The sequence below is a fragment of the Podarcis erhardii genome (assembly GCF_964252035.2).
Source record: "Podarcis erhardii genome assembly, chromosome: 4".
Taxonomy (NCBI): Eukaryota; Metazoa; Chordata; class Lepidosauria; order Squamata; family Lacertidae; genus Podarcis; species Podarcis erhardii.
In genome coordinates this window covers 52,822,442-52,847,309 of record NC_138508.1, presented here as the reverse complement: position 1 = coordinate 52,847,309, position 24,868 = coordinate 52,822,442, and the positions used below count along the sequence as shown (strand labels likewise).

At 40.1% G+C, this 24,868-nt stretch overlaps 1 protein-coding gene across 4 annotated transcripts; it reads right to left on the bottom strand.

Annotated features, from left to right (window-relative positions):
- Nucleotides 1-237: 237 nt before the first annotated feature.
- On the bottom strand, nt 238-23,739 carry MAP3K7CL (MAP3K7 C-terminal like). 4 transcript variants are annotated; one of them, XM_081859439.1, is made up of 5 exons: nt 23,302-23,725; nt 19,082-19,190; nt 11,805-11,866; nt 2,360-2,475; nt 238-1,323 (listed from the first exon to the last, which is right to left on the bottom strand). In XM_081859439.1, the coding sequence occupies exons 2-5, from the start codon at nt 19,149-19,151 to the stop codon at nt 1,143-1,145; spliced, it is 429 nt and encodes a 142-aa protein (XP_081715565.1). In that variant the 5' UTR covers nt 19,152-19,190; nt 23,302-23,725; the 3' UTR covers nt 238-1,142. The 4 variants fall into 4 exon arrangements, with proteins under 4 accessions (XP_081715565.1, XP_081715564.1, XP_081715566.1 ...); XM_081859438.1 differs by lacking the exon at nt 23,302-23,725 and adding an exon at nt 20,776-20,799; XM_081859440.1 differs by lacking the exon at nt 23,302-23,725 and adding an exon at nt 19,328-19,352.
- Nucleotides 23,740-24,868: the final 1,129 nt, after the last annotated feature.

The following is a 24,868-nucleotide window of genomic DNA, read 5'->3' as shown; positions in this document are numbered from 1 at the left end:
ACATTCAAATAGCTGGCTCACTGCATGGAACCACACCTGGAAAGTCTGCATAGACAAATCCAAGGTGTCATGCACAGAAAAGGTTATTATTTCCCTGGGGAACGCCCTCCCTTCAGGTGTCAAGGAGATAAAGAACCACACAACTTTTAGAAGACATCTAAAGGCAGCCCTAATCGGGAAGTTTTTAATGTTTGATGTTTTACTATGTTTTTATATGTACTGTAAGCCGCTCAGCCAGATGGGCGGGGTATAAATAATAATATTATTATTATTAATTTGGATTACATAAACATTCTGATTCTGAGCAAACTTATATTGAGAAGCAAGTCCTGTCACTGAAATATCTATAGGACCTCCTCTTGGGAGGACTACGAGCTCATTAAGGTAAGATTAAGATCAATGGGGCTCACTTTCAAGGAAAACGTTAAGAGTGGTACAGTACTGTACAAGGAAATGTGCACTTTTCCATTTCCTTGCCACATCAAAGTTGTACAAATCACTGTTTCCAATTTGCAGTGCGTTCCTATGCAAGTCTACTCAGAAGAAAGTCCCAATGAGCATAACAGGACTTAGTCCCAAGTAACTTTGTATAGGATTACAGCAATAGTTATTTAAAGAAAGTGATTGAGGTGCCAGGTTACTAGTTTTTAAAAGTTATTCAGTGTATGATTGCCCTTTGGCACATACTGTCAGATAAACGAACTAGTTTTTCTCCCATAAGCTGTTTAGGTTCATGAAAGAACAGGCGTGTGCTCCCGTGTTCCCCATATTTAACAGTGTTCCTACTAATATGCCTTAGTATGGTCCACTTCCCAACACAGAGACTATTCAAATCAGTTTCTAGTGTGCTTGTATCTTCCTAAAATTGGAAGAAACTTATTCAGACTGATCCATTTGAACATATAATGGGGATAGATAAGCATTCAATTATGTTCCTTGAAATAAAATATCTATTATATAACAAATAAAAATATACATATTAAGCTAGTGGCTGGCAAGCATTAAATCCATTTTAGACATTTGCATATTCTGCAAGTGAAGTGTTCCAACATATCAGAGGAAACCTTGGAGGGGGAAGGAACACTTGCCTAGCACAGAACAGGAGCCCAGACTTTTTTTGGCTCGGACAGGTTCATTCAAAGTTATGATGATCCTTGCCTCTTTTGATACTGTATTCTAAGCTTCTCCAGCTGTTCGACACATTGCGTCTGGGCCAGCTTCAGTGTCCGGTTCTCTTCTGTCAGGTCTGCATACTCCTTAGTTAGCTGAGCAGCATCCATGTTTTCTTTCTCAGCTTGATCTAGCCTAGAGATCAGCTCCCTTCTGGAAAAAGAGAGAGATTTTTAAATGTCCTTTGTGTCCCTTTGGCTTGGATCCTAAGAACTTTGAAAAGAAGGAAAACACATTAAAATGCTGTTCTGTCAACTCTTAGCTAGCAGAAGACTTCTGTATCAGGGTGAGTTACAGTATAAGAAACAGGAAGAGGAAAAACACTGGCTGTGACATATGAACCCTAAAAAGTGGTTAAATCTAAAATGTAAATATTATATAACTCACAATGAAAGCTTACTCCTCCATGAATAAACTGAATACATGTATATGGGTAATGTTTAGACAAACCTTTGGTTTTGATTTTACAATTAATCATATCTTCTCCTCCCAAATAGGAACATAGGAAGCTGATTTAGATGGAACCAAACTATTGGCTCATGTAGTTCAATATTGTCTGTGCAGACTGGCAACAATTCTCCAAGATTTCAGACAAAATATCAAAAGAAGAGTGATCTAGCAACCGTAGTGGGAAGTGATATGACAAGCTAGCCTGATACCCAAGGCCATCAGATACGTGGGCCAAAACCACCCACAGAACATTATATTGTCTTGAGAGTCAATGTGTTAGATGGCAATTTTTAGATCCAAATAATCTTTTGACCAGATGGTATTGCCAAGACTCCATACTCAAAACAGGTAAGGACAAACTCCATGAATGATACGCACCCCCAACCTCTCCAGGTCACAGGACATGAATCTATGATTGCTTTTCTCTTGCCTATGGATGCCTCTGTGAATTTAACCTTTAAGCTTGAAATGTAGACAGACAATGCAGAAAAAGAAATAACACACTTGGGAGGAATACAAGAAATCTCTCTCTCTCTTTCTGCTCCCCCCGAATGATATCCTGTGTTAGTCATATTCAGAGAAGACCCATTTAAATAAACTAGTTTACTGTCAGCATAACTTAGTTAGATGTCACTCATTTAATTTTAACTAGTCTCTTTGATTAACGCAGAAATTCTTCATGCAGATGTTACCTTTCTGAGTATATGACAGTTATTTAGAAAAGGAAACACACACTTACTTTCTTTCTTCAAGCAGTGCAATTTCCTTTTTGACTTCATAGTATTCTTCTGCTATTTGGCAGTGCTGTTTGAACACCTGCATAGATTCCTTTGAGTCATGGCAAGGAGGTAGAGGCTTCATAAACATAAAGGGGGAAACAGTTTGAGGTTTTTAGCATTCATGTGAATAAATGAAATTTAAACTGAGATGTTATTTTAATATAATCATTTGTGTTCTTATAATGAGTGGAGCATTGTCTCATGAAAGTATTAGCTTAAAAAAAAAGACACCCTCTGCATCTGTTATAAGAATAGTAGTACTGTATTAATTTGCAAATGGTATTAAGGATCTAATTGATTCTATGGAACAGTCATGTTATACATATTTATGAATAACAGCTTTGGCTTTATAATAATTATTTAATTAAATAATGCAACAAAGTCACATAAGCTAAATTATGGAACACAGAAGGCAATGTGTTGTTGTTTAGTCGTTTAGCCGTGTCCGACTCTTCGTGACCCCATGGACCAGAGCACACCAAGGCAATGTAAGAATGACCAATTATTCCTAAAGATATAAAATCCAAACCTGGGCCCTGAGCTAATACCTCTGACAACTAGAACCCTGGTGGTTTGGCTATGACCTTATATAGCCCATGACTTACAACACAGATAATATCACAATCCAATTCATGTACAGCCTTGCATTTTGTTAATCATATCAAATGTAAAGCATTTCACACAAGGACATAGGAAGAGCCTGTTGGATCAGACCAATGGCCCATCTAGTCCAGCATCCTGTTCTCACAGTGGCCAGTCAGATGCCTGTGGGAAACCAGCAAGCAGGATTCAAGCACAAGAACACTCTTGCCTTCCTGTGATTTCCAGCAACTGGTATTCACAATTTACATTTTCATCCTACAGAGTAACCATACCTGTTTCTCCAGTGGTAACTATGTTCAAGGTATTTTTATAGAGTGACATAATGCGCAAATACAGGCTGTGGACCCAAGCAGCTTACAGTCTAAATTTTTTACAAGGGGAAACAGAGGGATAGGAGGGGTAGAAATGTAGAAATTAGACAGCTGAGTCACACATACAGGAAACTAGGGAGCGGAAGTTGGAGAAGACAAGGACAGGGGTATAATGAGACGTACAGATCTATTGCTGGATTACTAGATATGAATGCCAAAAATGAAGACAAAGATTAAGCAAAGAGATAGGATGGAGCAAGGCCATGAAGACTTTTAATGCTAGATTTAACAGTGTGGAAAAGATTCTGCCCAGGACACTACTTGAGAACACTATTACAGATGCACAATTACAGCATCTCAGGGTCAAGGCAACTCAGTCTAACAGATGCAGATGATGGACAAGTGAGGAAAGACTGAAATTCTGATGTAGTACTCCAGGCAACAATAACTGGGATGGGGAGTGGGAAAGATGAGAACTCCCTACCACTTGGGTTGGACATTGCACTCATAACAAGTGATGCAACAAATAGTTTAATATTCATGCTCTTCAATACTATAAAACCCCAGTGATGGCTCAGGAAGAGGGCAGAAGAGATGTTCTCCTGGTGGCACAGAACTTGTCAGAACAGGAGTGAATATGGTGGCTGAGGTAAGGTCAAGTGAGTTCTGGGTTGCTGGGAGGAGCTCCCCAGGTTGCCATAACTGCCCTGATTTTGCTACAGCCTTGCCCCACCCAATCTCTGTCCCTATGAGGACAGCAAGACACCAACAGCTGCTGAGGAACTGTTTATGTATCACAATTCATGGTTCAGGGAGCACATCCTCTAGCTCAGGGGGTCAGCAACCTTTTTCAGCTGTGGGCCGGTCCATCGTCCCTCAGACCATGTGGGGGCCGGACCATATTTTGGAAAAAAAATATGAAGGAATTCCTATGCCCCACAAATAACCCAGAGATGCATTTTAAATAAAAGGACACATTCTACTCATGTAAAAACACACTGATTCCTGAGAAGGTAATTGGGCCTTACGTTGCCTACCCCTGCTCTAGCTTCTGACGAGGTATGCTTTTATGTTCCCCTTATTTTCATTTTCACTGCATTAATGTAGGGTGAGGCACAATGGAAAATGAACTATGTGATGCACCCACCACTTCCTCAGTTCACTTCATACGTCTCTCAGTTATTGCCCGTTGAAACTCAGACCACAAGAAGTGGGTTAAGCTAGAAGGTAGCATACTTACAGCTAATCTTCTGGAAATTTCCAGACAGGAATTCCACACATTCTTCTCTTAAGGAGACATCACCCCCCCCTCCCCAAAATGTGTCCTATGAATGTCAACACTGTCTAAGGAGGGTTCGTTGATTTATTTATAAAATACTTTACAGTGATTCCGCGGGCGGGGGGATGGGGGGGGGCTTTGTAGGTTTGGCAACAGTTCCTAAAGATCAGCATTGGTGGACAATCTGGACAAAGGAGAGCTTTTATTCTACTACTGATCTTCTCCTGCAATGTAAAGATGCAGGGAAGAGTTTGAAGTGCTGTGTTCTTTCCATCACAAAAAGGCGATTATATACCCCTGAAACTAATCTTAGTTTTTATATGGGGGGGGGGGGTAGGAGAAAACCTGTGGCCTTCAGGTACTGTTGGACTACAACTCCCATTGGTCATGCTGGATGAGGCTGATGGAAGTTAGAAGCCCAACTATATCTGGAGGACCACAAGTACCTCAGATCATCCTTTTTGGAGGTTAAGACCTTCAATAATATGTTATTGTCCTGCACATGGCTAGACCTACAGCAAATTCCACTGTCTAGAGTGGGATTTATTCCCAAGTATACATACAATTGCAGCCTAAGGCTGGAACCCTATCCTCCCTTATCTGAGAGTAACCCCCCACTGAATTCCATGAGACATTGTAAGTCTAGTAAATAAAAATATTCTGATATGATCTAGATCATCATTCACTAGTTATTCTGGATACATCTTTCTGTGCCTTTGAAAGAGCAGCACCTTAATTCAGACAAAAATCAGTGGCCACAATTTGTCTGTTACCGTGGACTGTGTGTAACACACTTTGAAAAGGGTAAGTAAACCTCTCACTAGACAGCAACAAGCTGCTTAAGTAGAAAAAGAAAATACTTTTTTCATTCATCTTGACTCAGTTTGTTGCCCAGTTGAGAAGCACACAGCATTCCTCTGATCTAAAAGAGAATCTATTTCTAACCCTGCTCCCTCTTTTTAGGCTCCTCTATTTGTGGCAAAAAATACTTGGAGTCACTCTGTTGGGAGTGGCACAGCACATTCATACTTGCATTCAGCCTTTTAAAATGGCATAGTATTTTCGCTAACCTTCAATATGTCACTTCAATAAGAGTTCACTAAAAGAAGAATGGCAAATGATTTCACCTAAATAAGTGATAATGCTACAACAAAGAAGCAGATGCCTGCTTGTAATTCTCTTTGAGTTCAGTGTAAATATTATTGCTCTTTCCATACCCCTTGTCCAGTGTGTGTGTTAAGATCTTAAACATCTTCTCTCCTTCAATCTGAACATGGTTTTACCTACTTCCAAACCTGACCTTCTCACCACTTTGCTTTTCTGTCACCAATATTTTCCTTCTAAAGACTGGCTACACATAAAGCCATGGGAGATACAAAAGGTTAAAGTAGACATCAAGCAGTCAATCACTGTTCCTTCAGTATTTTTACAGGGACTGCATGAGGGGACACAGCAAAAGCTCTTAGCACATAAACATTTAGGGAAAGGCTATTGTTATGAGCAGAGATACTCTAGGATTTGTGTATATATTATCTATGAGAATGGGAAACTATGGCAAGTCAAAATTCCTATCCTTAGGAATGGGGCCACATCTTCCAAGGTACGGGGCATAATTTGTGGGGGCTGTACCCTGCTCACCAGGGTACACAGCCCCCACATTTGTTTTCAATATATGGAATTAACCTAGAATGGCAGTTGCCAACCTTTTGGGGGAAACTGGAGAAACTGCCATGCCCCCGCCAACCAAGCACACACCACAACCTATTATATTAGCTACAATAGAATGCTTCTTTCAAGTCTAATTTCAGCTGGGGCGAGAGGAGGCCCTGTGGACACTAAGGAAAGCCTTTGTGACTGCATGTGCAACCAGAGGTGCCATATAAGCAACTCCTGACCTAGAGAATAAGGTGTAGGAATAAATCAAAGTGCCCCTGAACAGGCTCAGGGTGCATTTCTCTCATCAATGGAGTAAATAATGTGGGTTGTATTTAGGCACCATAAATTAACCCAGCTTCTAGATTCCTGACCCCCTTCCGTTGGTCTAGAAGTAGCTCTACTGCAAGAGTCCTCTAAGAACCCTGAAGGGCTGGCCCAAAACATTATGCTGCCTGACATGAAGGAAATAAAAACTTAAGAATGTAAGAAGAGCCTGCTGTATCAGGCCAAAGACCCATCTGGTCCAACATTATTTTCTCACAGGGGCCATCCAGATGCCCACAGTAGGACCCAAGCACAAGAACACTCCTTCCTCCTGTGGTTTCCAGTACCTGGTATTCAGAAACATCACGAGGCAAAATATAGAAGTTGATGAGAGTGGCACTTCTGTCTTACTTCAACCCTGATGCCAGGACAGCATCTTTCACCACACCTGAGGGCAGGAGGTTAGCTTAGGGATGCAGGGCAGATTACCTGGGACACACTGATCTGTCCTACCATAGGCTGCCACTGCTCCCCCACCTGCCAGGATTGACCAGCAGAGCAAGCAGTTGCACTTTGCTTAATAGTAGGACCATTGCTGCCATGTTCCTACATAGAACACCAGTTTTGTTACCAACACCTGTGTGGAGCTTGCATTCCACAATCCCATTCAGCCTTCACCAGCCCAGTGCCCTCCAAATGCTTTGGATCACAACTCCCATCAGACTGATCAAGCTAGGTTGGATTGGAGCTTGCAGTCAAAATCAACTAGATGGCATCAGATGGACAAAGGATGGTCTAGTTCAGCAAACACTAAAGACTTTCAGATCAGAACTAAATTTTGCTCAGAGTGGACTCAGTGAAGTTAATGAACATGATTAAGTAAGGCCCATTAATTTCAATAGATTTACTCTGAAGTAAAATTTAATTGAATACCACCTGGGTTTTCTCCAAACATGACCTGCTCCTCCAAAAGAATTATCCATTACCAGGTAAGGGCCTAAAAGAAACACTAGTACAGTTTGTTGGATGCAGGAAACCAAAGAGAAAGATTTGAAATGCTCATAAAAGATTTGAAATGCTCATAAAAGCACCCACTCTTGAGTTTTTGGACAGGAAACAAGACATCTGTAAAGACCAGGGCATTTGTAAATGGTAAGGACAGGTTTTAAAAAATAGCAAAGGGCAGGATAAACATAACAGAGATTCTGAAAATCTACAGTGAGGGTTTAGGAGGCTAAATGTGCTTTGGCTGAGGGAGTGGGGGGAAATGAATGTGTCCCCAAATATAAAGCTAAATCTGGGTGTAAGAGAAAAGAACAAATGGAACTGATAACAGTAGTTCTCGTGTGAAACAAAGATAGTGAAAATAAACATAGGCCAGGGATGTTACGCTTAATTAGTGCATGGTTTCAAGTTTGGATTAATGGTCATCTATAGTTGGCTATATATCTTGGCTATTTAAAAAGTAACCAAATGCATACTTCTGGTTTGTGCCCAGTACTCAACTTGCCTTATAATATGTTCAGGCTTCCATGAATGTTTCTATTGTTATCCTCTCAGTAAATCCCCTTTCCAAAACTAGAAAACTTTTTATTCTGGATTTAGGCAGCCTGTGTCTTTCTCCATCCACCCCTGGCCTCCTATAAAGAGAAAGGCAGCCCATCTGTCTAACAAATCTGTCATTTCCTTCTTTCCATGCCTCTCATTCCCCCAATGTCATTTTTAGTCAGCCACTTGCATGGATTGCTTACTGAAATTTTAATAGCTCAAGTGGCCTCCATCTTGTATCTTTAGAGATGCCCGTCCAATTTAGTCTGTCCCCTACCATAGTCAGATCTAAATGTGAGGTGGAAAGCATGTAGCTGTCCTGTTTTGATCAGGTTCATCTGTGTCAAAACCATGTTCAGAAAATCTTAAATACTTCCAAACACATATGAACTTGCATTGAACCATTCACAAGATCATAAGGCAGCAAATGACTGTTAGATTATACAGGCTGTACTGGAATAGACATGTAAGAACTGTGTTTCCCAGCACTTATAAATCAGACTTCTATTAATTATCTAAAACCTTCTCTGTTTTTTATTTTCCTTTGCAGGAAAAACTATCCCATGGCACAGAAAACAAAGAAAGAAGGATACAGGAAAGAATACACATTTGCCTGATTGGTGTATTCAGAACAAAATACTTGCTCTGCATTACAACATACACCAGGCTTCCTCAACCTCGGCCCTCCAGATGTTTTGAGACTACAATTCCCATCATCCCTGACCACTGGTCCTGCTAGCTAGGGATCATGGGAGTTGTAGGCCAAAAACATCTGGAGTGCCGAGTTTGAGGAAGCCTGACATACACCCATTTCTTCTGTATTTCTAAATGTCATATATAAAGTGGACTGAAGAAGCATACATATCTGAAAGAGATGCATTCTTTTATATTTATTTCATTCACAAATGTGCATTTCAAGGTTTTTCCATCATATTTGAGCACCTGTGATGGCCCCTGCATTTCAAGTGAATACTGAGAAATGCAAAGTTTTTTTGTGGCAAATACATGTTTGCTATCATACAGGCAGTGACTGCTTAAGTGTACATTGGGCGGGAAACTTGGTAACATGCGAAATGACCCTTGGGGGGGGGGTGGGAGGTGGGAAATGTTATGTGAAAGGGGCCTATGGACCAAAGGATTCATGTACCCACTAGAAAGTGCAAGGCAAGGGAGCCAGCAAAGAGAACATCACACTGCAAAGTCTACAGACAGCTGGTTAAAATGCCTACTGTCACTGTAACATTTTGACCAGGCAGCTTTAAGGGGAGCAAGCGGGACCAAACTGATGGGAGGTGGGGTAGCAGAATTTCCACATTTTGAACTAATGTTTGCTAGAAAGCTTCTAGTCTAGATTTTATTTAAGGAAAGAGAAAAGAGCAGAGGTCCTTTGCTGAAAATAACCAAATGTGGAAAGTGCATTCTTTCTTTTTCTAGATGCATGATCTCAGTCTGGATCTGTGTTCTTATTCCAGTGACGCACTTGAACATGTACTTCAAGCCGTCTATATTCAGCAAAGTTCTTGTCCTTACTGGGACATGTTTTTTATGTAAATTTATTAGGCTGCTCCTAGTTCAACAATATAAAAAAGGTTGATGACAGGAAACTTTATTGTCTCTCCAAGCCTTCTGCAAATTTAAAAGATTATACCTGGCTGGTAAGGATAATTTTAAAACTGTTAAATCTTATTCTTGCTTGTATAGTGCAGCATACAATATATACATAGCTGACTGGTATTAGCATGCATACATTGCAGATATAACCACAAGCACTGTGTTGGTAACACTTCCCCCTATAAATGTTAACTAATGGACCACTGATTCAGTTCCTAAAGGGAAACCCCTTGCCTTTCTGGACCTCAGGGCTTCTCCATTTTCCTGCTCGTCATTATTAACTTTATGCAACATTTCTCCTACTGCAGAAGGGTTGGATTCAGTACTAAAATGTGGAAGGAAGAAAATACACTGTTTAACTACAGCTGCAACAGAACTTCCTTCTGTGTAAATATGCATAGGACTGCACTGTAAAATTCATGAGCTGAATTGCAGCTCCATCTACTTTTTCTTAAAAAATAAAAATGGCAGTTCACCCTTCTTGGACTTACATTTTGGGTGGGTGAAAGATTCTGTCCCTCACCTTCTGCTCCTTTCACCTTTAAACTAGTGTGGAGCCAAGAATTTCTCCGCATTTTTAAAACTATACTCCGTAGGTCAATGAGAAAAGAAACTGTGTCCAAAAATTATAAAAGGGGAGAGTTGATTTCAGTGAAATTCTCCTAGGTGATGTGAAGCACCTCACTTCTGAAGTGGGTGAAGTATCCTTTCTTTCATTCTGCACATCATCTCATCAGAAGACTGCATTTTGCAGACTTCCTGGGTGCCTGTGCTTAAGCTCCAGGAAAGCTAGCCTGAATAACTTCTCCCATGTGCCTTTTTAGATCAGGAAGTGCAGGTAGCTTAAGAGAATGCAGAGTACTGGAGAAATGTTTACTGGAAAGAATAACTCACCCAGCACCCTTGGCTCCCTCACAATGAAAAAGTAAGCTAATAGACATTCTAAAGAAATTCTCAAGTGCCCTGATAATGAGGCAGAACACTGGAAGCCTCTTTCACTGATGATTGTGTGTGTGCGTGTGTGCGTGCACACACGTGTGTGTGTGTGTGTGTGTGTGTGTGTGTGTGTAGAAATCATGGCACAGATTTCAGCATAGAACTACTTTACAGCCACCATCTGCTGTCTCTTGGGGTGAAAAGATGGAGATGGAGATATATGGCAGCTGGGAGAAAGATCCAGAGGGGAATGAGAAAGAAAACAAAGAGTTTGAGTTGGATGAAAGGCATCTTGAGAGGTGTCCGGAAAGAAGAAGAAGAAGAAGAGGAAGAGTTTGGATTTGATATCCCGCCTTTCACTCCCTTTAAGGAGTCTCAAAGCGGCTAACATTCTCCTTTCCCTTCCTCCCCCACAACAAACACTCTGTGAGGTGAGTGGGGCTGAGAGACTTCAAAGAAGTGTGACTGGTCCAAGGTCACCCAGCAGCTGCATGTGGAGGAGCGGAGACGCGAACCCGGTTCCCCAGATTACGAGACTACCGCTCTTAACCACTACACCACACTGGCTCTTCAAAATTAATCACCTCCTAACACTGCTCAAGGTGGGATGAAATTTCTTTGTTCTTTGCTACCTGAAGGCCTCCCATTGTCTCAGGAAGAGATATTTCACTTTATAAATGTGGGATAACCAGCCTCATGTGACCAACATACTTAAGTCTAATTAATGCATGAAGGGGTTGATACCACAGAGTAAGTTGTCCTGCCAGGCTTGGTTAGGTCACTTCTCCTCACTTTGGGTGAAAGATAATCTACCAGAGAAGCTCAGAGAAGCTCAACATGGCTCTAACAAGCATATCTTAAGTTCCTATACCAATAGTATAATTTAAGAATATTACTGCCTGTGCAACTTTTCTAAATGCTGCATGGAAAAGCACATGAACCTGAGCTTTGGAGAGTTTGTAAATAAAGCATTTTCAACTTGCCAAACATGTGGTCTTTTTCTATGTGAAGAGAAGAGGGAGGTTTTGGATCTCACAAGGGCATATTTTAAAACAGCCTATATTTCCATGCTTTTCATTTTTATAGTTTGAGTACATACATTGACAATCACCCACTACAACAGGAGAAGTCCATTTTTGATAGTTATAAATAATTGTAGTTCACACTACGGATTTTTGTATTAAATAAAAGAGTCACCTGGAGCTGCTTTTCTAAATCTGGAAAAGCCAAAGGAAAAGCATTCTCAGGGGGTGTATCATCTGAAAAGAAAACAAGTTTAAATTATTATTTTGAAATCTTAACAATTATTAAGAGCCAGACTACAGATCAGCTGATGTAAAGCATAGAAAAAACGTGCATGCTTATATTTGTTTCCCATCTATACAAACATATATATGGTCAATTACTGTACTTAAAGAAGGGGGGGGACGGACCTGAATACCAAATATGGCCCCCGGGTACCTCTATCTAACCCTCAGTCACACCCACTCTCCTTAGGCCATAGCTCTCAGCAGCCCTACTTCACAACCTCCTTGAGTGTTTTTGTCTGGCTGGAATGTGTCTTTGAACTCTGGTTGCATGGATGGAAGATAGAGATGGGTGTGTGGGTGTGGGTGTAAACCAACCTGATGTACAAGGTAAAACTTGACATTTGCCTCTGACCTTGGTCATCACTGGCGTGTGGCCCTTGGAAAGACTGCCCAGATGGGAATGCAGTTCTTCTTTTCAAAAAAGTTCCCAAGCCCTGCAGAGCATAGGCTCTACAATAGAAACAGAGAATTTGGAAGAAACGGATATGCTTTGCTTGGGGAGGGGGGGTCTGCATAGGGTCGCAGCTCTTTGCAAATGATTTTACTGTACATGGAATCGCCTTTAGGGCTTCATCCATCACATGACCACATATTTGACCACATCAAATATGTAACGTACAGTTGTGAAGAAGCCTGAGGCTGCCTTCTTGGATAGCAGCCCATTGAATGACAGCACTAAATGCCACTGGACTTAGGGAATCATGAAGTTCAACTTAGTACTTTCTCACAGTTTTACAGATAATCTAAAAAAAAAAAAATCAATAAATTTGACACAGTGGTTCCATTAAGTCTAAGCCCAATGACTGCTTCCATTTCCCCTAAAAATAAGGGATCAGGACCCATAAAGGTCATAGATAAACACTAGCTATAGTCTTGGGCTGGGGTGTTTGGGGTTTTTTTTGGGGGGGGGTAGGGTTGTTCCTGCTGGTTTTTTGTATCTTTTTTATAGATCTTGTTGTGATTTAGGTGAAATTTGTTTGGTTTAATTGTCTACTTTTTAACGTTTATTTATTGTTTCTGACTACTTTTGTTATGTTGCAGTTGTGTATTTTTTATGTTGTAAGCCTCCTTGAGCATGTTTTGAACTATGGAAAGGCGGCATTCAAATAAAATTATGTATGTATGTATGTATGTATGGACAACAGTATGCAGATAAAACCTTCCAGAACTTTATGGTTTCACATAGTACAACTCTCTGCTTCAGCTCATTACTTCAGTGGGCTTGAACACGGTTTGTGCTGTTGCCTGTTGAAGTCAAGTTCTTCTATGCATTTTCCCATCTCAAGAATGGATGATCGTCCCTTCCAACAATACAATTATATGATTCTGTTATTCTTACAGTACATGCAAACAGAGGCCTGATCTTTTCCTGACTGCCACTTGCATGTATTTTATAGGGACAGGGAGCTAAAAATGCAACATCAATACAGTTCATACTGAGATAGTCAGAACATGTATTTTGTATTCTGGGATCATACCAGCGGACAAAAGAGGAAGGACCATCAAATATTACTATAGCAGAATGTCAAGAGTGGACAGCTGGGTAGTGGTGACATTCTCCTTTTCTCCTGGAATGAAAATGGAATGACTAGATCCCTGGCTGGTTGCCACAAGGCAGCATGAGACTGCTTGGGCTAAGGGGAAAGCTTTGGTGGGTTTGGTGTGGGCTCAAGGCTTTATTCTTCCTGCATCTGGTTTAATCGAAATATCTCTGGCTTATTTATATGCATGTTATGTGATATGATATCAAATGGCACACTAATATCTATAGATACATCTATTGTTTCTTTGGCCAACTAAATTCTTTCAAGAAATAAAAACAAGTATGGCTGGAAATAATCTTTCCTATGTTAAAGGTATTATTGTTGCTGTTAATTCAGAAATCCAGGATTTTAATGTAGCTGTAATTGGGCAGTAGTGAATCTACCCAGTGCAATTAAAAGCTGGAGAGGTAAAAGGAGCCAGGGACAAAATTAACAGCTTTCACCATAGACTGTAGGATGTCATCTGGACACCAGGTTTACCCGTTGAGGAGCAGTAGATACCTACTGGGAAACACTGAAGGATTAGATATGGTATGGTTTTTCAGAGGCCAGGTCTACCCAGCTTAGTGGACCTGGTGTCTAAGCCTTGTTGCCACTTAGTCACCAGGTCTGCCAGAAACAGTTATGTATGTATATGCTTTGCCTGGTTCTGGAAAGATTCCTACAGATGTCCATGAAGAGTCTGGAAAAGTCCTAAACCTGCAATTCTAAGCATGCTTGGCAAGAAGTGTCAGTGAAGACAGACCTAATAGTTTAAAAGTAGAGTTGCAGCTGGTTTTTCAGCTACAGTGGTCAATCCAGCTTCCTCTTGGTATTGGAATTTGGATGCCAATACTCATTCTACCAAGTCAGCTGCTGAGTCAGACACCAGACTTGCTCTTCCAGCCAGTGTTCCAGGTGGACTGCAAGTAGGTATGGGGGATAAATGCAGTTGGGTTGACATTTTAATGCAGAACTCCCAAAGGGCTTATCCAGACTTACCTTTCCTCCGCTCCTTCCAGGCATAGTCTACAATTTAAATCTCCATATCAAAGCATGCCCCTTTTTTCTCCAGAGTTTTCCCTGTGAAAATGCACTCTTTAAAGCTCAGTTGGAGCAAATGTCAATCCACAGAAATCCCAAACTGACATTTGTTCCAATTCAACTTTAAAGAGTGGGTTTTCATGGGGAAAGCTCAGGACAAAAGAAAAAATACTGAGACATGGAGAGTTAAGGTGTGGACCTCTGGCTGGAAAGAGTGGGGCCAAAGGTGTGGATAAGCCGTAAATCACAGTAAGCAAACTGAAACACAGCTGTCACTTGCAATTCTCACTTTTCCAAATTTTGCGGTGCTATTCTATAACCAAATAATGTGTTAAAATGTGTATATTAGGGGACAGTAGGCATAAATATGAACATCTTAGTTAAAATAACATTCAAAAATGCATTGGATTAGGTAAATTTGCTTGCAAAAATGTGCCTATCTGGAGAAATTCACACTAAAATGTTGATGAATTTTCATGAGAACTTTAAAAAATAAATAAATCACAAGCTGATGCGGAACTGCAGAGAAACTGACTCAAGACTGGAAAAATGAGAAACTGAGAGAATCCAAATTTTACAAATTTATCCATCCCTAGGTGCAAGCTTTCTTTGCTTTTTTTAAAGTACTACATTTATGTTTACCAATATGTGTTTTAATCCTTTGCACAATTGTTTTAAAGAAAACATTTTCAAAACAGTTCTTTTCACACAAGCTGCTCAGAGGATTCCCAAGGGGCTGGGAAGGAGTGCTCCCTGTGATGTAATGACCAATAGCCAATCAGCACTACCCACAAGTAACTTTTGCTGCAAACTGGAACTATTTCCCCCCACAAAGAAAAGGTTTGATTCCAAAGAGAGGAAAGTATGTGTGCTCTACTTCTCTACAGCTGTTAGGCCTCAACTAGTTGTGATGCTAATTGTGCCTAAGCAATTAATATTGACAGTTTAAAAAAATTAAATAGCACATGGAGGGGAGGTTATCTCATGGTCCCAATCAAAATCTCCTCCAGCCCTAGTACTCATTGGTGCTGATGGGATTTTCATCAGGACCGTAATGAGGAAAAAGGGTTAAATCCCTTACATGTTGTGCACTGTGGTCCTAATCCTTCTGTCTCCCCTAGTGTGGCTATTTATATATTGGGCATGTTAATTACCTTTTCATAATTAACAAGAGTCCTCAGTAAGCAAGTTTATGGTTAAGGGCTGTTACTTTATGAATTTTATGCAACATCTTTATTGTCAGTTGCAAGTGTTTCACTTTTCGCAACAGAACCCTTTGTGCATTTTTAAAAAATCAAACCAAATATTCTAAATGAAGAAAGTTGACTCCCAGTGAATGACCAAAAGGAAAGGCAACACATGACTCAAGTCACATTGGTAGAACATTTAACTGGGTCGTTATAATGCATTTTGACAAGGATACTGGATACTGATACTTCTTTTGGCAACTCAAGAAGCCCATAAAACTATTTCCATTTCTAACATGAGTATTTCTTTAACACAATATTTTTAACAATTTAATAGTGCTAAAAAATGACCCCTAGAGAGTAAATGACCACTAGACGGTTAAGTCCAGTCAAAGGCGATTATGGGGTGTGGCGCTCATCTCGCTTCAGGCTGAGGGAGCCACTGTTTGTTCACAGACAGCCTTCCGGGTCATGTGGCCAGCATGACTAAACAGCTTCTGGCGCAACGGGACACCATGACGGAAACCAGAGCGCACAGAAACACCATTTACATTCCTGCCGCAGCAGTACCTATTTATCTACTTGCACTGGTGCCCTTTCGAACTGCTAGGTTGGCAGGAGCTGGGACAGAGCAACGGGAGCTCACTCTGTCATGGGGATTCGAACTGTCGACCTTCCGATCAGCAAGCCCAAGAGGCTCAGTGGTTTAGACCATAGCACCACCCACTCCCTGCTTTACCTTTACCTTTACCTTAATTTAATTGTATATGAATTGGAAAAGCCATGGATTGAACCTGGGATCGCCATGAGTGATATATATCCAATTCCATACAATTTATGAAGAACATTTTAAGCATAGAAAGCTCCATTATGTTGGACAGGTCAGACTTTACCCAATTCTTTAAATTTAAATTCTTTATATGATTTTTAGACCGCTTTTCATCCAAAGTCTCAAAGTGGTTTTTAACAATAAAAAGAAAGATGAAAACCAGATACATTTTAAAATAAAAGCAACCAGTATAAACAATGCAGAAAAGGGTAGCTGGGATTTGGTCCAGAAACAGTGCCCAACTCAACAACCTTGGCAAAAAAACCCCATTAATTTTGTTTCAACAACTTTTGTGTCCAGATTTTCACTTTTTGAAATATGGCAACCTTAGCTACACAACTTGTCTAAAAGCCTCAGAGAACAGAAAGGACTTGACTAGATGACAGAAGGTCAGCAGTGATGGTGCCATCCATGTCTCTAAAGGGAGAGAGTTCCAAAATCAGGGTGCAATTACTGAGAAGGCCCTGCCCTCCATTCAAATACTGAGAGCAATACTCGCTGGCAGGACTACAAGCAAAGCTCTCCTGATTGCTCTCATGGTCTGAGCTGGCTGATATGGCCTAGAGTTGCATACTCTGACTGCAGTTCTCTCAGGTCTTAAGCATAAGGTATTTCACATTACTTGCCACCCAATATTTCTCTCATTCAAGATGCCAGGAATCGAACCTGGTACCTTCTGAATTCAAAGATGTGCTCCATCACCAATGAGCTATAGTCTATAGACTATAGTGGGGAACCACTGGTTGGGTTCTAACTCTCATCAGCCCCAGCCAGCATGGCCAATGGTCACGGACATGAGAAGTGTAATTCAACAACCTCAGGACCACCACTGGTTCCCATCTTTGCTGTAGAGTTTAGTCAAGTTGTCAACTCTGTTGTTGTAATAATGGTTTGGGGTAGAGCAAAATAAATTTTAAAACAGATTTAGCCGTTAACCATAACAGCAATGGGGGGGGGGGAGCCACCTAAACTTGTTTAGCCTATTTCCCTGCTTTACCCATGACCAAAAAGCCATTTCTTTTGCTCATTCTAGTCCACTGCAGTGCAACACCCAGCCGCCTCACTTTCAGCCCAGCTTCTGATCCTCTGCAGCAAGCTCCATCCTAGCTTCTCTTGATTTCTGGCTCTCTCCTCTAATAATAATAATAATAGTTGTACCCTGCCATCTGACTGGGTTGCCCCAGCCACTCTGGGCGGCTTCCAGCATATATAAAATCATGATAAAACATTAAACATTGTTTGCCAGCCTCACTTATATATATATATATTCCAACACCTCCACTCAGCATCTTTGCTTCACAAAAGTTTTAAAGTTTCTCATTCTCTAACCGAGTTGCTTCTCCCTCCTCATAAATTCCTGTTTCCTGGTCTGACCTTTTCAACTCCCTGGCAATTAGGGCAGGCCCAATAAAATTTTGCTGCCTGAGGCAAAGGAAAAGTGACGGCTCCACTCCTCCAGCAGGGGTAGGGGCTGAGCCAGCAGGCAGTTGAATCCAACACTGCTGATGGGACAACATCCTGTACTACACCCAAAGGCTGGGTTAAGGGCTGTACAGGTCAGCAGCATGCACAGCTCTGTTGTCCAACTGCTTCCCACTGCTTCCCACCCAGGAGCATCTGCTGCCTGCAGCAGTCACTCTACTGAGCCTTGAAGCTTATAGTCTAAACAAAAAGCAAACATTTCACAACTAAGAACAAAACACCAAATGGCATATCTGACCTTTAGAAGACACCTGAAGGCAGTCCTGTTTAGGGAAGTTTTTAACGTTTGATGTTTTATCCCCAGAGTGGCTGGGGAAACCCAGCCAGATGGATGGGGTATAAATAATAAATAATAATAATAATTGCAGTTTCATTCACAGGGGGTCAAAGATACAAGAGTCCTTTCAGGACCTGAAATTAATCTTAGTCATTGACACCAATGGTTAATGCAGCAATTATTATAAAACCTTCAGAAAACTAAGTCATACACAACTTTTCCACATAAATTATGCAGAGGGAGTATAACACATACATAGCAGAACTCTCTCTCCCCCCACCCTGCACTTTAGGCTGCAAAACTAAACAAATAGTCAGCAGTAATATAAAGAACAATGTCAACCAACTTTTTACTTCTTTTGTTTCTGAGGGAACATACAATCCAGACCAGCTGTTTCCTGAGAGCTTCCCTCAATTTGGTCAGGAAGGTATTTTTTTACCCAATCTTGTTTTTTTCATTCTCTCTCTCTCTCTCTCTCTCTCTGTTGTCCTTCTAAAGATCCACCTAGAATTCTGTAATGTCCGTTGGCCTGTTGCTGTGCTAGGCTTGTATCTTTCTGTTGTTGTTGCAAGTAAGAGCCCTGATAAACAATTTCAACGAAACAGGTTTGCTAATAAGATTATAACAACTTGATGGATGTATGAGACCTCCGGGTTTAGGGCTGTAAATAAATTTAATAAATAATAATAATAATAATAATAATAATATGGAGACCAAATCATTTCAAACACCAAAGAAAAATCAAACTGTGACACTGAAGTGCCAATTTGTGGCAATAATGGACAACCAGGACAAAGAACCTTTAATAAATTTGAATTTTACCTGCGGAGTCATTTAGACTGAAGGCAATTCGTATCGGTTTATCAGCAGGTACCCTTGCGGTGGTGATCATGTGGGCACTTGAGCCTATGCGTTTACTTATGTGTTCCAGCTGCAAAATATAAATATTGCATATTTTATGGGTCTTGAGAAGCCAATGCAATGTGATTTTAATGTTCTTCAAATATCTTCATAACTTCTCTGATGTAATCCTCTCTCACGTTCAGGAATATTGCAAAGCATAATTACCTGCAAGTAAATTCCCTGTAATTATTCTTTCACATATAAGGTGCACAATGTGCAGAGCACAGGAATCATATATATTTCCAGGCAAATCCAAGTCTTCCATTGAACAATTGCTAGCCAAGACAATTTTTCAGAGAAACTCACTGTATTTGGCTGCCATTCTTGGCTTTTCCTAGGACAATGCAGGATTTAGTGCAATTATATATGTCTACAAACTGGGTGTAGGCATGTGGAAATGCATAACTGATCTGTGACCAGTCCTTTCTAAGCATTATCATCTGAGATATTTCTACAGGTTTTTGTGCAATTTAAGGCATTTTAAAAACAACCAAAGATTGATCAACAAAGGTAGTGGAGAACACCCATTAAACAAAACGACAGGGAAAAAGTCAGGGAAACAATTCTTTGGCACAAAACAGCCCATTGCTTTACAAATGGGTTTTGCTTACAAACTGGCAGTATTAAAAAAATAATTTAAAAAATTGGCAGTATTAATATACAATGCTATCTTGCAATAGGTCAGATCACTGGTATATCTAGACGAATATACAGTGGTACCTCGGGTTAAGTACTTAATTCGTTCCATAGGTCTGTTCTTAACCTGAAACTGTTCTTAACCTGAAGCACCACTTTAGCTAATGGGGCCTGCCGCCACGCCGACGTAGCATGATTTCTGTTCTCATCCTGAAGAAAAGTTCTTAACCTGAAGCACTATTTCTGGGTTAGCAGAGTCTGTAACCTGAAGCGTATGTAACCTGAAGCATATGTAACCTGAAGTACCACTGTAAATGAGTTGTCCTGCATCCTCTAAAACATGGCAGGGGAACCTTTCGAGCTCCATGGGCCACACCCTTATCCAGATTGGACAGCAACCACCTGATGACACCATGATGTCAGGTTCAAGGTGCTGCTAAAACTAAGGTTTTCCGCCTCCATTTTAGCAGGGCCTTTGATGCAATCCTTCCTGAATCAGGAAGAGGTTTGAATAGAAACTCCTGCTAAACAAAGGGGGAGGGGCACATTTGTTTTATTTAGCTGAGGTTTTAATGCAAACCCCTTCCTGAACGAAGGAGGCTGTATGGAATCCTGCCAAACGAGCACTGCTCAGTTGTGTGCTCCTGTTCCCTATTGCATGCAGACTTTACACTGCCCTTCCACCCAAGTGACACCAGCTGGTGGATGTAGTTTGTGAAAGATGGCATCACAGGCTAACTTAGATCTCCCCAGCAGACCAAGATTGGCCCACAGTTCAGAGATCCTCTCCCCCAACTCTAAAAAGCCAACTAAAATACATTTAAACCAGGTGTTCTGATGCTTACACTGTAAATTTTTAGACAAACAGATATGTCTGTAACCTAACAGATTTTATGAGTGCAACTAACTTGTTTTAATTCTACATTAAATGAGCCCACGATAAAATAAGTTTACTAAGTTTGAAGCCAGCCACTTACTTGCTCATTGCAGCCGATTATCACCATTTGGAGCACCATTCCAGAAAATGTGACTTGCCACCCTCAGCAGTGATCTGTTCAGAAACCCTGCGATTTGTATACAGATACCAGATTTCCCCACAAATCTATTACTACTTCACTGCTGCTATAATATTAAGTGGCTAACAAAGAATTAAATCTACTGAGTCAGTTGTAAATTACATACTCACAGTGGCGTAGCGTGGGGGGTGCAGGGGGGGCCGGCCGCACCGGGCGCAACATCTGGGGGTTAGGGTTAGGGGTAGGTTTAGGGGGCGCAAATCCACGGGTTAGGGGGCGCAAAGCCATGGGTTAGGGGGCGCAAATTACTTGCCTTGCCCCGGGTGCTGACAACCCATGCTACGCCACTGCATACTCAGCAATGTAAGCAAGGTGCATTTATATTCCGCCATTGGCCTGTCCTGCAGTTAGTATGGCATTTAGCTGGTGGAAAAAACAACTCATTGCTCTGCCTCCTTCTAATGCTATACTTTGAATGTAATAGCAGGGGACTGGTTTGTTCAAACATCACTGGTAGAGATGGGAGCATCTATCAATTTTAGTTTGTCATTTTTCCAATCTTAAGTTCAGCTCCACATTTTCCTATCAATTTGTGACAAAACACCCAAATGAAAAAGTCTATTTTTCTATGCAATTTCGACTAATACACATAATTATGCAAAGCAATTTTCCCTGATATAATGCAGTTTTGTATGTTATTTTCATTACTTAACCTAACATATGCATTTTTGTGCACAAGCTGCAGAATTGCATTGCAAAATTTGGAGAAGAATCTCCAAATTTTGGTTCACACATTGTTTCAGAAAGTGCAGACTGGGTAGATTCACCTTTAACATTTCACCTGGAAAAATTAAATGCAGCTCTTAAAACTGCAAGAACTTTCTGAAAGTCTGGACTTTGCAGTCTTATGGCCATTATATTTTATTTTTTATTTTTTGAAGCACTTAAAAAAACATTTGATAGCAAGAACTAGTTCACACACAAAAAAATCCTTAACACCATTCTCTAACAGCATAGGATGTTGTGGTAGTAGGCATAAATTTGGCCAGCCCACATCTATTTTCCAATGTACCTTGTTCTTTCAGCATTTATCTAGCAACTGTAACACTATCCTAGTTGTGAAAAGCATTTAAACATGTGCTTAAGCCAAGGAGTGTTGTCATTCATTTCAGGATGACACACTAATGCAATTTGCAGGTTCCGGAAGACTAACATCGAACAAATTCTGTTCAACCTCAAAGTGACCCATTTAGACTATTAAAATGCAATACTCTAAATTACCAAAGTTAGTGTACCTGGTCTACTAAAGCACAAGCAGTAAGTACATTGTTTGTTTTGAAAGATGTTTGCTGTGAGAAGTTCTATGATATGTCCCATATCTCTCAGATGCTGTAAGATGATCACAGCAATATCTAAATCTGCTAATAGCTACACAAACAGAGGTTGTAACAATGTTAGCTCTGAAGAGAGCTTGCCAAAATCTTTAGACTTACATATAAAGGTTTGGGAACTCAAGTTATACCTTAGTCAATGCATATAAACCAAACTTACATCCATATTCTTTAGCTTAACTACTAGGCTATTAAAACTGCATAATAAATATTATTGATGCATCACATAGCTTACTATCAATTATTTAAAATCACATCTATACATGTATGATTAAATATTCTTATTGAGTTTAAATACAGTACTGCTTTCTTTTCTTTTCTTTACAATCACAAAAGCATTTGAGATGGTATAGATACGTAATTATAATTTATTGCTCACAGTATTGTGGCCAAACTAACCTACTGCAAAACAGACAGAAAGCATGAATGAAAGAAAGGTTATATATTTGGAAAACCATCATCATCATCACTTTTCCTTCCACGAGTCTCCTGTGTTCATCCTTTGGATAGCTTGGAACAATGCATGAAAGGCATGTTAAAAAGTGACCAAGCTATGAAACAATTTATATGTTAAAAAGCACAAGGATCTTGAGTACAAAGCTAAAATGTGCTTGTAGCAAAGCCATTTGTTTTAAAAAGCTATTCTCTTATCCTGGTAATGTAAGTTTCTTTTAAAACATTTGGTTTTCCACTTTTCAGAAAGGCAACTACTTTTCCTGTACACAATACATACATATAGTTTTCTCTGTACTTTACCAAAGAATCCCAAAAGGTCTTCCTCTCAGAGAATGAAACAAAAGGAATCTCTGCAAAGGAAGGATGGAAAGTTCATTCACAACATTCTCTGTTTGAACATCATCAGTGAGATAAATTAAAAAGAATTGCCTCAAATATATCCCTTTTCCCTCTCTCCTGATGAAACCTAAAAGCTTTCAATTTGAAAAAAAAAATCCCAAGGAAACAGTTCTTCAGTTCAATTGCCTGTGAAACTGAGTGAACCTTCCTTATTTTTTTTTAAAAAAATCTGCAACAGAACTCAAGTTAAGTGTGGTTACAACTCAATCAGTTAGTTCAGTTTTCACACCTGTTGCCTTACCTCACTTAGTAGTGTCTGCACTTGTATAATCCAGGGCCAGCCACTGCCTTGGCTTGTCGCTGCCTTTATGGAGTAAAGATTCAATAGAAGAAAAGGCTGCACCTGCTACATAGCAGCAACTGACAAGGTCTGAGAAGTTGAAACAGCTGTCAGGGCAACATGCTGCTACCTGCACTTCCCATAGGCTTTTCAGTCCCTGAGGACCACCCTTTTCCGTTTCCCTTCACAATTTCACCGTTTCTTCCTTTCCAACAACGAAGGATTACAGTGCTGTCATGCTTCATGGGGCAAAAAATCCTTCCATCAGAGGCATTATTAAAGCGGTGAACTGTCAAGAGTCCAAGATTTTTAATTCATTAGTCCTGCCAAACCTAAAATATACAAACAGACTTGCTTCATAGGACTGGAATGTTTTCAGCATGACCCAATCAGTGTCTGTGTCTATTCCAGCAAACTGGAAAAGATAGCCTGACTCCAGTCAGCAAAAATGTCTGCGTCTCAAATCAGCTTGGGTGACATTGCCAACTTGAACCGGCTGCAAGCAAACTATCAGATGATAGCTCCCGCTGCTGCTGTTGCTGCTGCTATGAAAGCGAACAACTAGGTTAGATGTTTGCTGCTTCAGTAAAATGATACCATCCAATAAATGAGATGATAGACCTGCAGCAATGAAGAGACAATGGGCTATTCTTAGATGCACTGTATACTAAGGGTCTATTAATATTTTTCTTAAGGCATGTCTATAGCCATTCCGGAATTACACTGCCCGAAACGGAAGAGAAGCAATATGTTTTCATAAATCATAGAGTATACAATTGATGTTTTACGTGAAAGCTAGAACCGCTGAAAATACAAGCAAGCTAATAGCTAGTAAATTGCACAGTCTCACCAAACTTCCCCCCCCCCCATGACAATATGTATACATCCTTCCTCAGTCTATATAACATGCTTTATTTACAGCTCTGACACACTTTTTGTAGCATATCATGTATTTTTAAAAAAATGGTTGGGTTCAAATTATTTTACATTTAAATTATTTTACAATCATGATTATACTGAAGTTATGTTGCATTACCTTTTGAAAGTTATTTATGGAATCATGCTTATATGTATAAATATAAATTTTTAACTCCCATATTAATAGTAGCTGTAAAGTGCTGCTTTTTTCTGACTGCTGTGGTAGAGCATTTCTGAGCTGCCTTACAATATCAGTTACTGGGGTGAGGGAACAGAAAAGGTTTTGCAATATATTTTTCTTAGATGTATACAAGTTAAGCAGGGAATATCAGGTAGGCAATAAGACAGACACTACAAATCTTAAAATATATTTTTTTTAATAGATATTTATTAAGATTTTTTTAAATACAAATGAAAAAATAATAAACAATATAACATATATCATGACATAGTTTCATAGCTTCTTTGGACTCCCTCACGTCTCCCGCTCCCACTTTCATCACCGTAGGTTTTTGCCAGCAATTTATCATCTTATTTACATTCTTGTATCCCACAAATTGAAAAAATAACCTAACACTTCTCCAAAAAGTTTATATTTTCTTCAATCTCG

Coding starts and splice junctions, on each gene's coding strand:
- MAP3K7CL (XM_081859439.1), bottom strand. CDS start 19,151: ATGATCACCACCGCAAGGGTACCTGCTGATAAACCGATACGAATTGCC. Junction 2,476..11,804: donor ATTTAGAAAAGCAGCTCCAG/GTGACTCTTTTA, acceptor ATGTTTATGAAG/CCTCTACCTCCTTGCCATGA. Junction 1,324..2,359: donor GCACTGCTTGAAGAAAGAAA/GTAAGTGTGTGT, acceptor CTCTTTTTCCAG/AAGGGAGCTGATCTCTAGGC.